The 14,175-nt window shown below is 45.9% G+C and overlaps 1 protein-coding gene across 6 annotated transcripts in view; it reads left to right on the top strand.

The window, feature by feature from the left end:
• Positions 1-13,903, top strand: part of DLC1 (DLC1 Rho GTPase activating protein) — a 345,300-nt gene extending 331,397 nt beyond the window's left edge. For all 6 annotated transcript variants that reach the window (XM_037128754.2, XM_037128753.2, XM_037128758.2 and 3 more), the window contains 9 exons: positions 373-549; positions 3,572-3,731; positions 3,858-4,056; positions 5,634-5,847; positions 7,528-7,642; positions 8,184-8,402; positions 9,453-9,670; positions 10,396-10,569; positions 11,320-13,903. In XM_037128754.2, coding sequence (XP_036984649.2) covers positions 373-549; positions 3,572-3,731; positions 3,858-4,056; positions 5,634-5,847; positions 7,528-7,642; positions 8,184-8,402; positions 9,453-9,670; positions 10,396-10,569; positions 11,320-11,440 — 1,597 coding nt within the window. In that variant the 3' untranslated portion in view covers positions 11,441-13,903. The remainder of the gene's footprint in view (positions 1-372; positions 550-3,571; positions 3,732-3,857; positions 4,057-5,633; positions 5,848-7,527; positions 7,643-8,183; positions 8,403-9,452; positions 9,671-10,395; positions 10,570-11,319) is intronic.
• Positions 13,904-14,175: the final 272 nt, after the last annotated feature.

Genomic DNA, 14,175 nt, shown 5'->3' with positions numbered 1-14,175 from the left:
GAATGTACTTAACGCCCCTGAACTGTACACTTAAAGATAGTAAAGATGGCCCTGGCTGGTGTAGCTCAGTGGATTGAGTGCGGGCCTGCGAACCAAAGGATCACGGTTTGATTCCTAGTCAGGGCACATGCCTGGGTTGCAGGCCATTTCCTAGCAGGGGACGCACAAGAGGCAACCATACATTGATGTTTCTCTCCCTCTCTTTGTTTCCCTTCCCCTTTAAAGATAAGTAAATAAAATAAAGATGGTAAATGTTATGTTATTCTCAATGTGCATCCTCTCAGCTCCCAAGCTGAGCAGCCCGCTGCCACCCCCGCGACTCCCCAGGAAGAGCCATGGACCCCCTGACTTGGCCCCGCTCTTCTCTCTCAGGCACAGGCTGAGGTGGCACAGTTTCCAGAGCTCGCATCGGCCGAGCCTGAGCTCCGTATCCCTGCAGATTAACTGCCAGTCTGTGGCCCAGATGAACCTGCTGCAGAAGTACTCGCTCCTGAAGTTAACGGCCCTGCTGGAGAAATACACACCTTCTAACAAGCATGGTTTCAGCTGGTAAGAGTTTAAACAGCTCTGTGAGTGGTAATTGGAAGTATTTTTGGTCAGTTCCTGAGGCTGTCCCTACACCGAGTATATGACAGTTCTGTCCTTCTAATCTCTTAGCTGACCTTCCCCGTGCAGTCACCCTTTGCCTCGTTGAGGCCAGGATTGGCTGGTGGGTTTTCAGCCCTCCCAGTGACGAATGGTCAGTTGATGGGGTGAGACTGCATCATCTTCCATCGACTTGTGCAGGTGTCTCCTTCCCAGAGATAGGAATAGCCCACCATAGGTACATGTGCGCGCAGTATCAGGTCATAGGAGGTCTGTCCCAGAGGCATCCAGCCATGTAATATGAAAAATAGAGACGTTTACTGAAGAGGTGCCTCAGTCTCCTGCAAAGTAGGCCCCTAGGGACCTCACACAGGTCTCACAGTCACCATCAGCTGCCCCGTTGTATTTTTCTAAATCTCATTGACAGTCTGAAATCTGTTCCCTTTCAAAGGTGATTGGGATGATGACCTTTCCCTTTTTAGTTTGGGGAAAAGTCAGAAGTCGCAGGGTGCCAAATCTGGGTTGTAGGAGGACTGAGTCACCTGGGTGATTGGAGGTTTCACCAAAAAACTCTGCACGAGACGTGATACGTGAGTGGGCTCATTGTCATGATGAAGCTGCCGATCACCAGTTGCCCATAGCTGCGGCCCTCCGAATCATCTGAGTAGTTTTCATGAAGGAATGTTCAAGCTTAATGCAAAATCTGATGCAGATCCGTTGCTGTACTGGCTCAGTCATTTGAATGCACAGCCACACGGTACACAGGTCTACCGTCCCCACTGACTAGGACAGTGAAGTCATCATTGTTCGTGCGAACAGCTTCCAGTCCCCTCTCCTTGGCCTCCAGGTTACAGCAATGTCATACAAACCCTTCTCGTTACATCAACAAACAATGGCTGGCCTTTTCCAGACAAACTTTTCCCTGTTTTGGAAAGAAGGAAGGGAAAATGTTTAGATCATAAGGTGTTACAAGGAAGACTTTAAAATGCTGCTCCAAGTACAGTACATGGCTTTAAAATCCTGTTCTGTTTTTAGAAAGCATTTTGATGTGACTGTTTACATCACTCAAAAATCTACCTGTACTAAAGATTTTAGGTTATGTTTTTTCCAACACAGACTCTTACACGGTGAATAATAAATCTAAGGAATTCACTGGCCTAAGATATCATAGAGTAAAATATACCTGAAGATAAAATTTACCAGATGTGGTATCCATAACTACTTACAAAAATACAGCCCTTGGTGTGCATAACTGTTGACCTGGATGGGTCATGAGTATGACCTACTATGTGCCTATCGTCACTTTTTTACTATCGGTGCGAAACAGAGAAATGTCTCTAGCTGGACATCCCAGCGCATTCCACTTAGGTCTTTTTACTATTCTGAGTGTTTATTATCCAATTGCACAGCTACTGTTTTTGCTAAAAAAGGGGACGTAACCTATTTCATTAGCTGTGCTCTGCAGCAGCCAGAGTGGCCAGAGAGCCAGCGGAACAGCGTCACTGGGCTCCCCTCTCCAGGACTCGTAGTGAGTTTAACTTCAGCATCAAAGCATCTCCTGTTCAAAGGCAGTTATTATGTGAGCCTTGCTAAATACAGAAGTTGTTTGTTCTGAATGACAGAAATAAGTATTGACCGGTTTATCCCCACATGCTTCAGATTCTCGGTAGAGATCGTAATGTGTTCTTTGCACATTCCGCTGCTGGGCTCTGCGCCCCCGACAAAGCGGGTATTATGCACACTTATAGCCGTGACACCGTATACTTAACTGTATGGAAATACAAATTTGGCCCCGCGTTTTAGTTTCACCTTTCCTAGAGCTATAAACAGCACCATGCCATGGCTGTTGGTCAGTACTCAGAAGTCAGGCAGTCTGTCTCCTGCCATGGTCCTGTGTGCGGAGAGTCATATTTCCCTGCTGGCTATTTAAAACTGCATATTTGACATTCTCGTTTCTGAGTTGTTCACCCCCCCACTTGCCACCAAACCCTCAAGAATCTGAAAGTCCATAATACTTTTTGAGTTCTGGTCAGTTTTTCCAGTGAGTCAAAACGAAATGTAAAAGCCTCACATTGTGGGATCCACAGAGTCTTTTCCTGTTAGTCCTGGCCCTTTCTTGTCTCATTCACAGAGGTCGTTTGTAGAGCGTGACAGGGTTAAACGAGTGGCAGTGGTTTCCCGCTGTCACATCCACCGCGGGGACTGGACCTGGTTTCAGTGCCCCAGGGAGCTGGGGCCAGGCTACAAAACCCTCCTTGTTCTTCTCCGCCTTCCTTTGGACCCCCAAGGATGTTACGTCCTCTGGGCTCATCAGCTGGGGGATCTGTTTGGCTTCAGGTCATGAGCTTGGCGCCACGGTTGAGTTCTGAAGTTGGTCGTTCTGTGTGTGACCAACACCATGTATTTGCTTTATCATCATCCTGCCTGACCTGAGCCTTTTTTCTCCCAAACATGTTGGTCCTCATTGAGAACTTGGAAATGATTCGTGTCCGTTTTCATGATGACGGGGAACTTGTCTTCAAATTCCCTCGTGAAGCACCTCATTGGGGTCTTGCATTTTGTTTTCTGCATCTGTTCCTTCCTGTGCCGCCATTCTATAAGGAAGCCCATCTGGTTCCCTAAGAATATAGAGCGAGTTCTCGGGGTTAACAGTGGAAAGGGAGTCCCCAGGTGAGGAAAGGGGACTGGCCTCGCAGCCCCACCTCCGAGGAGATCTGTAACAGCACTGTCCAACGGAGCTGTCTGGGATGGCAGAAATGTTCTAAATTTGCACAGTCCAGTATGGTAGCAACTGGCCACAGATGGCTAGTGAGTGCTTGAAATGTGGCTACTACAACTCAAGACCTGATTTTCTAATTTTATTTCATTTAAATTTAAGTAGCCACCTTCCTAACACAGATCTAGGGCCCGCAGGGTTTACGTGCGGAGATGGACAAGGAGACAGATGAGTAAACATATCCTCTTCCCACCGATGTTCTTTAAATAGGGCTGTGCCCAAGTTCATGAAAAGGATCAAGGTTCCAGACTACAAGGACCGGAACGTGTTCGGGGTCCCTCTGACCGTCAACGTGCAGCGCACGGGACAGCCCCTGCCCCAGAGCATCCAGCAAGCCATGCGCTACCTCCGAAACCATTGCCTGGACCAGGTGAGAGCTGCCGCCTGCCGGTCTCACTCCATCGCCGGAGCCCAGAGGCGCTCCCTTTTCTAGTTCTGCGGTGAAGATGTGGCTTTCGGGCTTTCGTCTTGACACTTAATGTTTTTCTTCCAACAGGTTGGGCTCTTCAGAAAATCGGGCGTCAAATCCCGGATCCAGGCCCTGCGCCAGATGAATGAAAGTACCATAGATTGTGTCAACTATGAGGGGCAGTCAGCCTATGACGTGGCAGACATGTTGAAGCAGTATTTTCGAGATCTCCCTGAGCCACTCATGACGAACAAACTCTCGGAAACCTTCCTACAGATCTACCAGTGTAAGTGTCCTTTGATCTCGACACTGTCAGAGGTGGGGAAAAATGGCACCAGCTGAAACCTCCAGCTTCCTTTGATGTCATTCTTTCAGACGCGCCTGATGGCCTCTTGGAAACACCTGTCATCAGCTTCTTCCTTGCCTCCTTGTTTGTGGAACAGGTTTCTGTAGATCTGTGGAATAACCTAGAAATAAATGTCCCTTGTCATCCTTCTCTAACTACTGAAGCAGCGGTACCTTCTTTTATTCTAACTCCATAGCTTATTCTTTCACTGCTCTCTAGCACAGGGTCACCTAAGAAACTTAAAAGGGCAGGTACAGAGATCTCTCCACCTCGTCTGTGGAAATTTCAATTGCTTCAGGTCTCTCCAGCAGGATCTGTTGTGTTTAAAATTTCACAGGTGTCTTGAGTGTTTTGTCTTGGTGTAAAAATGAATAAATCATCCTTTTCTGTTATTCATCTCAGCTTCTGCCAGAAATACTTGGGAAAACAATACCCATGCCCTTCTCGCTTCTAAGTGAAGCTTAAAGCAAACAGTTATCTAAATTAATGATCAAGATCAGGATTACAGCTTCTACAGCCGTGTGTTTTTCTTGGCTCAGGGTTGTATTACAGCAATGTAATTTGAAAGCAGCCTCTCTCCGAGCTCAGATTGTCTGGAGCTGGCGTGTTGGGCTCTATTTTATGAGAAATGGAGCTGGTCTGGATTATTTCATTATTTGTTTCATCCTTTCAGATTTTATGAAAACACAGGTCACATTTTCCCCACCGAGGTATTTGTTATGTATTGTAACCATGGAGCTATTTAATCAGTTCGTCCTATGGAGCTCTGCCTTTGAGTGACTTGATTTTTCCACCACATGCCTTTTTTAAAAGAAGGATTTGCCTGGAAAAGGAGACCCGAAGTTTGGGTTCTGCATTTTCTACATGTGTATTAGTTTATGGGTCTAGTTCTCAAGCATGTAATTTTACAATAATCTCTCAGTGGGCTTTCAAAAACTTAAATCACCAGTCGAATAAATGTCTGTCGTTTAAATTGGCTGAATATCTGAGCGGCCCCCTTTTCTCATTGCAAGGATGAGCAGATTGGTTAAAATTAGGAAAGTCCCCAGAGGTACCAAACATTTTGTAGGAAAGACTAGGAAGTCTCAGTTTTCACCCTCTTATACGTATCTTAGATAAGATTTTTCATTGAAACTGAACAAAAGCATAAGCGTTATAATATCTTTAGTAATTAAGAATGGTAAATTGGGGATCTCTAAAAAGCACTTAGAAAAGGCGTTCTGAAAAACGAAATAAGCCGGCTTCCTCTGGAGTTGAACTCTGAGGTGGATTCAGGAGCATATTGGCACCGTGGGTGTTTAAAGTATTTTAACTCCTCCACCGGCAGGAAATACTTGAGGGTAGTGACGCTGGCGCAACCCTAATTTCTTCCATATTAACCTTGAGTACACTCTCTGCAAGTGCTTGTTCAGGACTGGGCTGAGCTCTTTGATGCTGCTGTGTTTGCTTTGGGACATTTCCTTGCAATGCACATGGAAAATCACTGGGCTGACGGGGAAAATGCTGCTGTTGTGCAGATGTGCCCAAGGACCAGCGCCTCCAGGCAATCAAGGCCGCCATTATGCTCCTGCCGGACGAGAACCGGGAGGTGCTACAGACGCTCCTTTATTTCTTGAGTGATGTCACTGCAGCTGTGAAAGAGAACCAGATGACTCCGACCAACCTGGCCGTGTGCTTAGCGCCTTCCCTCTTCCACCTCAACACCTTGAAGAGAGAGAATTCTTCCCCCAGGTACAAGGCCACCTCCCTCTCCTTCTCGGGTTGTCCACATGGTCTCTGGGGTTCATACCTAAATCAAGCAGAGAGCAGTTGGCCGTCTTCCTTCACAGCCCAAGTTCTTCTGCTGGCCTCCTTCCTCCTTTCTCAGCCCTGGGGTGTGACTTCTTGAACAATCTAGTTTTGGGGAGAGCTATTAGGGTTCATGCTTCGCCATGGGCGTTGTTCACCCCCCTGCTCCCGGAGCCCTCTGTAACCTTGTTAGCGCGCCCTTTGCCTGCAAGGTCACACAGAGCCACTGAACAGGTAGATGCGGGGTGAGAGTCCCGTTGCCTCGGCTTCTGTGCGGCCAGGAAAGCCGAGCTCCTAGAAAGGAAGTGGCCGGGTCTAGAAAGAACAAAAGATAAGGTTAAGCCTCAAAGTTAGCACCGCACCTGGCGTGAGCCCACAGTTCTCGGACTTGGTCCTTGGATGTGCACAAGGTGGGAGGGGCTGTAGAAGAAGTCAGAGAATCTGGAAAATACCAGGCTGATGTTTGCCCAATGCTTACGCTGCCCCCGCCACAGGACTGCACCCTTGACATTCATCAAATTCCCATTTAATCCTCATAGCAGTCATAGCAGGGGAAGGTAATGGTGGTGTCTGTGTCACACAAGGGGAAAGCGGGACTACAGGGAAGGTCCCTTAAACCAGGGGAATGCCAGTTAAGTCAGTAGCTGGCCTGTGTCTAGATGGCAGAGCTGGCTGGAGCCTCTGACTTACGTGACTGTTTCACGGGAAGGCCCCATGGTCCCGTGGGTGAGGAGAGAATCTCTCCCTGGGCACGCCTTGTACGCCAGATTCGACCAGCTGACCCTGTTCCCTCAGCTCCGGAGGAACCTCATGACCATTTCTCACCTAGGAGCTTGGGACCTAGCTGTGCTGGTCGAAGTAGCTTTGCTTCTGAAAGGCATGCAGTGCTTAAATACCAACTGTTGATGAGACATTCCAGCTTTAATGGGATGGGGAAGAGGAGGGCCATCAGATAAGACGAAGGCCCTTTAGGAAACAATGGATTTTCCCTTCACCTCTGAAGGGAGGGGGAGGGGCCTGTTTGTGTAAACTGGGAGGAACAGTGACGCTATTTACCCCTCCCACCACACGCCCCTCTTCCTTACCAGCCGCCCTATTTAAATAAGAACCTGTTTAAAGTGATCACTTTAAATAGCCTAGATTTCCTGGGAAACAGTCTCTTTTGCATTCATGGGTTTTGTATGTTGTTGATAAAACTGAAAAATTCTAATGATTAAAGTAAAGCTCTCTTTTTTTAAAAAAATGTCTTTGGGGAGATCATTTATGATATGAGTTTATTTTATTTTTTGAAGATGTTATGTATTTTTAGAGAGAGGAGAAGGGAGGGAGAAAGAGAAGAAAACATCAGTGTATTACTGCGTCTTGCGTGCCCCCCAGCTGGGGACCTGGCCTGCAACCCAGGCACATGCCCTGACTGGGAATAGACCCTCAACCTCTTGGTTTGCAGGCCTGTGCTCAGTCCACTGGGCCACACCAGCCAGGGCTAAAGTTCTCCTGAACCTTGAATGACAGACAGGCTCCAGTGAAATGGGTTCTTTCTCTCCTTTGGGTTTCCTCAGCTAACACGCTGAATTAAAAGTAAATGAATACTTGAATCTTCCCCCTCCTATTTCTTCTGCCTAGGGTAATGCAGAGAAAACAAAGTTTGGGCAAACCAGATCAGAAAGATTTGAATGAGAACCTGGCTGCCACCCAAGGGCTGGCCCATATGATTGCTGAGTGCAAGAAGCTTTTCCAGGTAAGGAGTTAGGAGTGTGGTTTGTTAAGGACAGTGTGGGTAGAACAAAGTCTTCAGTGCAGTACTCGTTCGTACCTTTCCAAAAATCGTTTCCCCAGGTGGAGGTTATATACATAATCTGAGAGGGTCATTAGATATATCATAATATATAAGCTCATTAGAGTTAGTACATGTAATGAAATTGCCCACTTCCATACTCACTAAAAAAAAAGCAACATATGATTTGAAATACCTCCTGTATCTGCAAAATGTGCCTTCTTCAACATAAGCCCATTTTAGTCACTTACCCTGCTACCGTGACTTTTCAAAGCTCCCTTACACTATAATAAGCTGTTCAGATGCCTTTTTGGGAAGATTGTTTGTATCCTTCTGACACCATGTGAGGTGGGCGGGGACTTCCTCCATCTGTTGGAAACAGGGTTGGACCACCTGCACTGCCTTGAGGGTCCAGTCCATTGTTTCTGCCCTAGCACTTCCGCAGATGGGTGGCGAGAATGCGGACAGGTGGATCGACCTCCCTTTGGTCTTGTGTCCCTCACAGGTTCCTGAGGAAATGAGCCGATGTCGCAATTCCTACACGGAACAAGAACTGAAACCTCTCACCCTGGAAGCGTTAGGGCGCCTTTGTAATGACGAGTCAGCTGACTACCAACACTTCCTCCAGGACTGCGTGGACAACCTGTTTAAAGAGGTCAAAGAGAAGTTTAAAGGCTGGGTCAGCTGCTCGACGTCTGAGCAGGCTGAGCTGTCCTATAAGAAGGTGAGTCCTCTCTCTGTTGTCAGCCAGTTGAGTTCCAGGGGTCAGCACTTGGGTTCATCAGAGATGAGACCCTGTTACCAATACAGCTCTCCACGGGGATCTGGCACTCGTACTCGTTCTTGTGGAGCCGGGCAGCCAGGTATTCAGATCCCCAGGTGAGAGTGGAAACCAGCCCCGTGAGGAATAATTCATCCGACACTTGTCAGAGGAGTCAGAACAGCCATTGTGATCCTACTGCCACAGAATCACACTGCAGGGCTTGGGGAATTATTGGGCTTTAGGGCCTTCTATAACCTGTTTAGATTCTCCCCATAATATGGTGGAAATCCCCTTGCATATCCCACTCTAGTCTTGGCCTTTTTTTTTTTACAAAAAGATTCTATTGATTTTATTTATTTATTTATTTATTTATTTATTTATTTATTTTTACAGAGAGGCTAAGGGAGAGAAAATGAGAGGGAGAGAAATATCAGTGTGTGGTTGCCTCTTGCACACCCCTTGCCAGGGGCCCAGCCTGCAACCCAGGCATGTGCCCTGACTGGGAATTGAACCAGTGACCCTTTGATTCACAGGCCAGTGAATCACGCCAGCCAGGGCTACTCTTGGCCCTTTAATTAGCATGCACCAGGTGGGGGAGAACTTAATTTATTGGGACTGAAAGCCCTGTGAGGGCAGATGCGTGTTGTATGGCTTACCATGTGTTTGCTGATAATGTGTCTCTCACCCTAAAAAGAAATAGACCATGAGCATGGTCTGGGTGGCCATGCAGGCTTGGGGGTGCAAATAAAGGATCCTTCTTCATGGCATTGACCCTAATATGGGTCCCAGGAAAACAGATGGAACAATTTTGACCTGAAGTGACACCAGCGGTTCCGTTCCCTCCAGCCTACCCTCAAATACACTCAGTGGTGACAGCCTTCAATGGGATGGGGAAAGCCATGATGATTATCGGCCCCCAAACAGAGGACCATGTACTCAGCTAGCAATCTGCCTTCAAAGTCCAGGCACCTGTGAAGTATCTTAGCACTGAAAACTACCTCCTCTTATCAGGTGAGCGAAGGTCCCCCTCTGAGGCTTTGGAGGTCCACCATCGAAGTCCCTGCCATGCCCGAGGACATCTTAAAGCGCCTACTAAAAGAGCAGCACCTGTGGGATGTGGACCTGTTGGATGCAAAGGTGATTGAGACCCTGGACAGCCAAACGGAAGTTTACCAGTACGTCCAAAACAGCATGGCTCCCCACCCTGCTCGCGACTACGTCGTTCTGAGGTAAGATCGTCCTCACTGATGAGCAGTGCAAGGAAGAGCCCGGGGGGCGCTGCATATTACAAGATGGTAAAATTACTTAAAATACAGTATGTGTCTCCATAAAAGTGTTGAACCCTTGCAAATACAGAAAATATATCTACTTTTATTCCAGTAGTAGGTTCATCCCTGAAACGCTTTAGACTGTTTTGGAATTAAGCTGAAAAAGAGAGGCACATTGAATTGAATATGGTCATGGGTGACAGATTCTTACCCCTTTTAAGACCAATGTTCTTGTTAGAAACAGCTAAGGAGGCATAAGCCAGGAGATAACATTTGGGTTCCAAGTGTGCTGTGGTTGAAGCTGATTTAGATCTAATTTCTAATTCTCTGGAGACACTGGAAGAGGAATTCCAAAAACCTTTGAGGACTTGCCACATCGTTACTCCAGAACGTTCCCGACAGAGCAGCTATTTAGACCCCCCTGCCCCAATGCAGTTGTGAGACGTGAGAGTGGTTTTCGGCTGCACTGCAGGTGGGCTCTCTGTGGAAGGACTGGCTGTGTGAGCACACGCACCCACTGGGGAAGGGGCTCTGCACAGAGCTGTCACTTAGGGTCCCTGCCCAATAGTTCAGAGGAGGCTGTCCCCGTGGGGCGGGGCCCTCGACCATCTCAAAGAGTGAGGCCCCATTTTCAACTTGGCCTCCAGGAAATTAGATGTTTTCCCTCTGGTTTTTGTCTCCTGCAGGACATGGAGGACTAATTTGCCCAAGGGGGCTTGCGCCCTATTGCTCACATCTGTGGATCATGACCGGGCCCCTGTGGTGGGGGTGCGGACCAATGTGCTCCTGTCCAGGTATCTGATCGAGCCCTGTGGGCCCGGGAAGTCCAAGCTCACCTACATGTGCAGGGCTGACTTAAGGTACGTTCTGATTCTGACTTGGTGGCTCGGAGTCACAAAAGACACCGAGACTGTTAGTCTGATACAAAGAATGGTTCAAGTGAATACATGTGGTGTCTTGGTTACTCTGTGGAGAGAGGTGAATGAGTAACACCTTCATTTCCTGGCCTTTGGATACCACTTCCTAATTTTGATCCTTAGAAAATATGGCCCTAAAGTAATGTAGATATTGTGGTTCTGCCATGAATTTAAAGCCACAGGAAATGAGAGTCTGAACTAGCAAGCAGATGTTTCTCATTTTATAGTCAAAGGTGTCTGAATAGTGTGACATGCCCCTTTAGTAATCAGCCAGGCCTGTATTCTTTGCTGGAGATGTGTTGTGTTAGTATCAGAAAATTAATGAAATTCAGCATTATGGACAAAAAACAAATGAACCTCTGAAAGCTCTCTCCAAAGTGGCTCTCGTGTTGAGTAAATTCTCGTTGGGAGTCTTTACATCTCAATACTTCTGCAAGTTTCCATGTACTCGGTTTCTGTTCCATATGCCGAAGCTTCCCCTGAAGAGTTTCACTCAGTAGCTGGACTCAGCTTGTAGTTTCCCGAGTTCCCAGGGCGCCGCAGCGGTGCCGGGAGATGACCCCAGAACACTAAGGGTGGGCTTTCCTCACACCTCGTGCTGATCAGGAAACCGAAGCACGTTTGAAACTTCCTGCAGCTGCTTTCAGGGCTTTCCAACGCGAAGAATTCATCTGCTCTTCCTTTCTGTTCCAGAGGCCACATGCCAGAGTGGTACACAAAATCCTTTGGACATTTGTGCGCGGCTGAAGTCGTCAAGATCCGAGACTCCTTCTGTAACCCGAACACTGACACCAAAGACACCAAATCCAGGTGATTACGGAGGCAGAACAACTGTGTCCACCGTCTGGGTGTTTGTTTCTAGAACCCTTGCCGGTCCTTGGGAAAAGGGGTTCTGCGTCTAACCCTGAAACAAAACGACACGTTGGAATATAGGAATTGACTGTAGTGATTTGATACATTTTTAAAGCTGCTTCCTGTTTGTTGAAGGTCTGTGTTATAGATCTTGACTGGAATATATGACTGTGCAAAAAAAAATGTATTCTTATGCGAATTGCTTCTGAGAAGCAAAACTCTTAAGTACATTGCGGAAGATAATGAAGATACTTCATTCTCTTGTGATACTGGTGTATGTGTACCTATGCCATTTTATTTGCAACGTGTTGAGGGACTGGTGTATCCACTGGAATAGTTGGTACTCTTTGACATGTTTTCTCACTGAGATGAGCAGAGAAAGGTTTGCACAGAGAAGTGTGTGTATGTTTGTTTGGTGCTGGTTGAATGGCAGAGATGTGAACATTGGGGTGCAGTGTCTGGCACACTGAGACACTTCCAAGAAGGATATTGGTGCATCGAGTTCAGTTTAACCTGGAATATCTGACTACCCATGGATCCATCCAGAAATGGAACCCATTTATTTGGGGGGGGGGGTGACAGCTCACCCTTGTCCATTTTCTCCTCTTAATTATTAAACAGAATCTTCTATCAAACTCTTTCTTTACCTGAAAAGTAACTGTAATAAATTTACTCTGCTGTCCCATTTCAAAGGTAGTTGATCTCTAGACCTGATTGCACATAGTGACATTGTTTTTAACCAGGACAGATTAGTTAAGGGATGAAAACTTCCCCTTACTAGTTCAACTAGAAGTTGAAATGTCAGAACTGAACACTCTATCACTTACTCCTGAATCAAGCATCAAAACGTTTTACTTATTGCAAGTCTTCACATTTTCATGTTTATAACAGAAAGTCTTTAAGACACACAATGCACAGGAACGTAGGAAACTACATATGTCTCAAGGAAATCCTGTTAATTTAATTAACCTAACCACAAAGGTTGTTTGTAAGTTGTTATGAACAACCTTTGTTTGTTAGTTGTTGTTTGTAAGTTGCATTTCTGAAAGCTGTTTATTCATTGGATTGCCCTTAAAAACAAATAGGTTTTCTGGCTTTGACCTTCTTTTTGCTTTGTTTTCCCTGTATTTTCTTTCCCTTTATAATGATGCTTTTGGAATATATTTTAGTAGTAGTGGCAAATTGTTATCATGGTAGGAAACAAAAGCAAAGCTCCGGGACAGTTTTTTTGAAAGGGTGGTCTTTATTCAGGTTTTACTATAATGGTAAAGATTGACGTCAGAGGCAGTATTAGTAAATTTATTTAGTATGGGTCAAAGTGAATAATGTATGAGTGAGAATTGTGAGAAGGATTTTTATATTGTTATAACAGATTTTAGTTACCATTGTCAGTGTTATTTCAAAGGTTCTTTGAAGAATTGGCGGGAACAGGTTAGAGTGTTAAAATTCGAGTATTTTGGGTATCAGTGTTCCTCATGAAGATATACTTGTATATTCAATTTTAATGGCTTTCAGATTTGTAAGATTATATGTTGTATATACCATTCTATGAAGACACATGTACACATGTCCACTGTGCTTTCAAACATAGATTAAGCATGATAAAGGTTATTATTTAAAATGTACTTGTATTTATACCTCAGATAATCTTTTGGGTTTTGTACCTCAAGGCTTTTTTTTTTTCCTAATGTAAATACACTTTACATGAATACAGTCTAAGAGAAAAAAATAAATAAAAGAAGAGGTTTATAATGTGCTCTGTATCTGTACAGAATATAATCGATAAGTGCACTATTAAATGTTTAAGGGAAAAGTCTGGCCTGCTCTCCTTCATATAGCATCTCACCCCCACCCTGACAACCACAGACTGCGAGGTATGTCATTCTAGCATCAACCGAAGTGAAAACAGAGAGTCACCAAAGGAAAACTCAGACTGCAGATCATTCCAAGGCCAAGCGGCAGCTGAGCCACACGCTAACAAACAGGAAACCCTGGGGATGCTTCATTCAGGAAGCACAGAGATGCTCTGTGCTGGTAGGAGATGCTCTGTGCTGAAAGGCTGGTAGGAAATGATGCTGGGAAGTTACAAGAACAAGTAACAGCTCCAGAGATACTCACGAGCAAAGCCAAGGTCACCGATTCATTCCACAAAAAGATTTTTTTCCCACTGTTTGGCTTTCCAGTGGAAAGGATTTCTTCCATATTTGACAAGAGGAGATTTCAGAGGGTGTGAACATTTGGAAGGACTCTGCCTGCGTGCCCTAGAGTGATGTTGCCACAACTTCCTCCCTGTGACCAATGGCCTAGATTGTAAGCTCTTGGAGGGCAGGGCCCTTTCCCCGCACATCTTTATACCCCCCTGCAACAGCTTTCAGTGTTTTGTACTTGTAGGCACCTAATAAATTTATTATTTGCTCAAATGGGATTGATTGCCTTGGCTTCCGTTATTTGAAAAGGAGGAGACTCAAGGACTCCGCCTGTCTTCAGCCCTCACTCAGGCTTGTCACTCACTGCCCATCTTGAGACTGGAAATTGTTAAGCTGTATGGAATCGTAACCTTCAAACTACCAACAGTACATAGATGCTGTGTATAGACGCTACGGGTGCTGATTTTAAATGAGTTCTTTGCAATGGAATTTTAGCCAAGTGTGTTTCTCAGGTAAAACATGGGATTGATCTTAGAAGAGGTAAGTATTC

This window comes from Artibeus jamaicensis, unplaced genomic scaffold (assembly GCF_021234435.1).
Source record: "Artibeus jamaicensis isolate MK-2021 breed Jamaican fruit bat unplaced genomic scaffold, CSHL_Jam_final scaffold_833, whole genome shotgun sequence".
NCBI lineage: Eukaryota > Metazoa > Chordata > Mammalia > Chiroptera > Phyllostomidae > Artibeus > Artibeus jamaicensis.
This window is presented reverse-complemented; position numbering and strand designations above follow the sequence as displayed.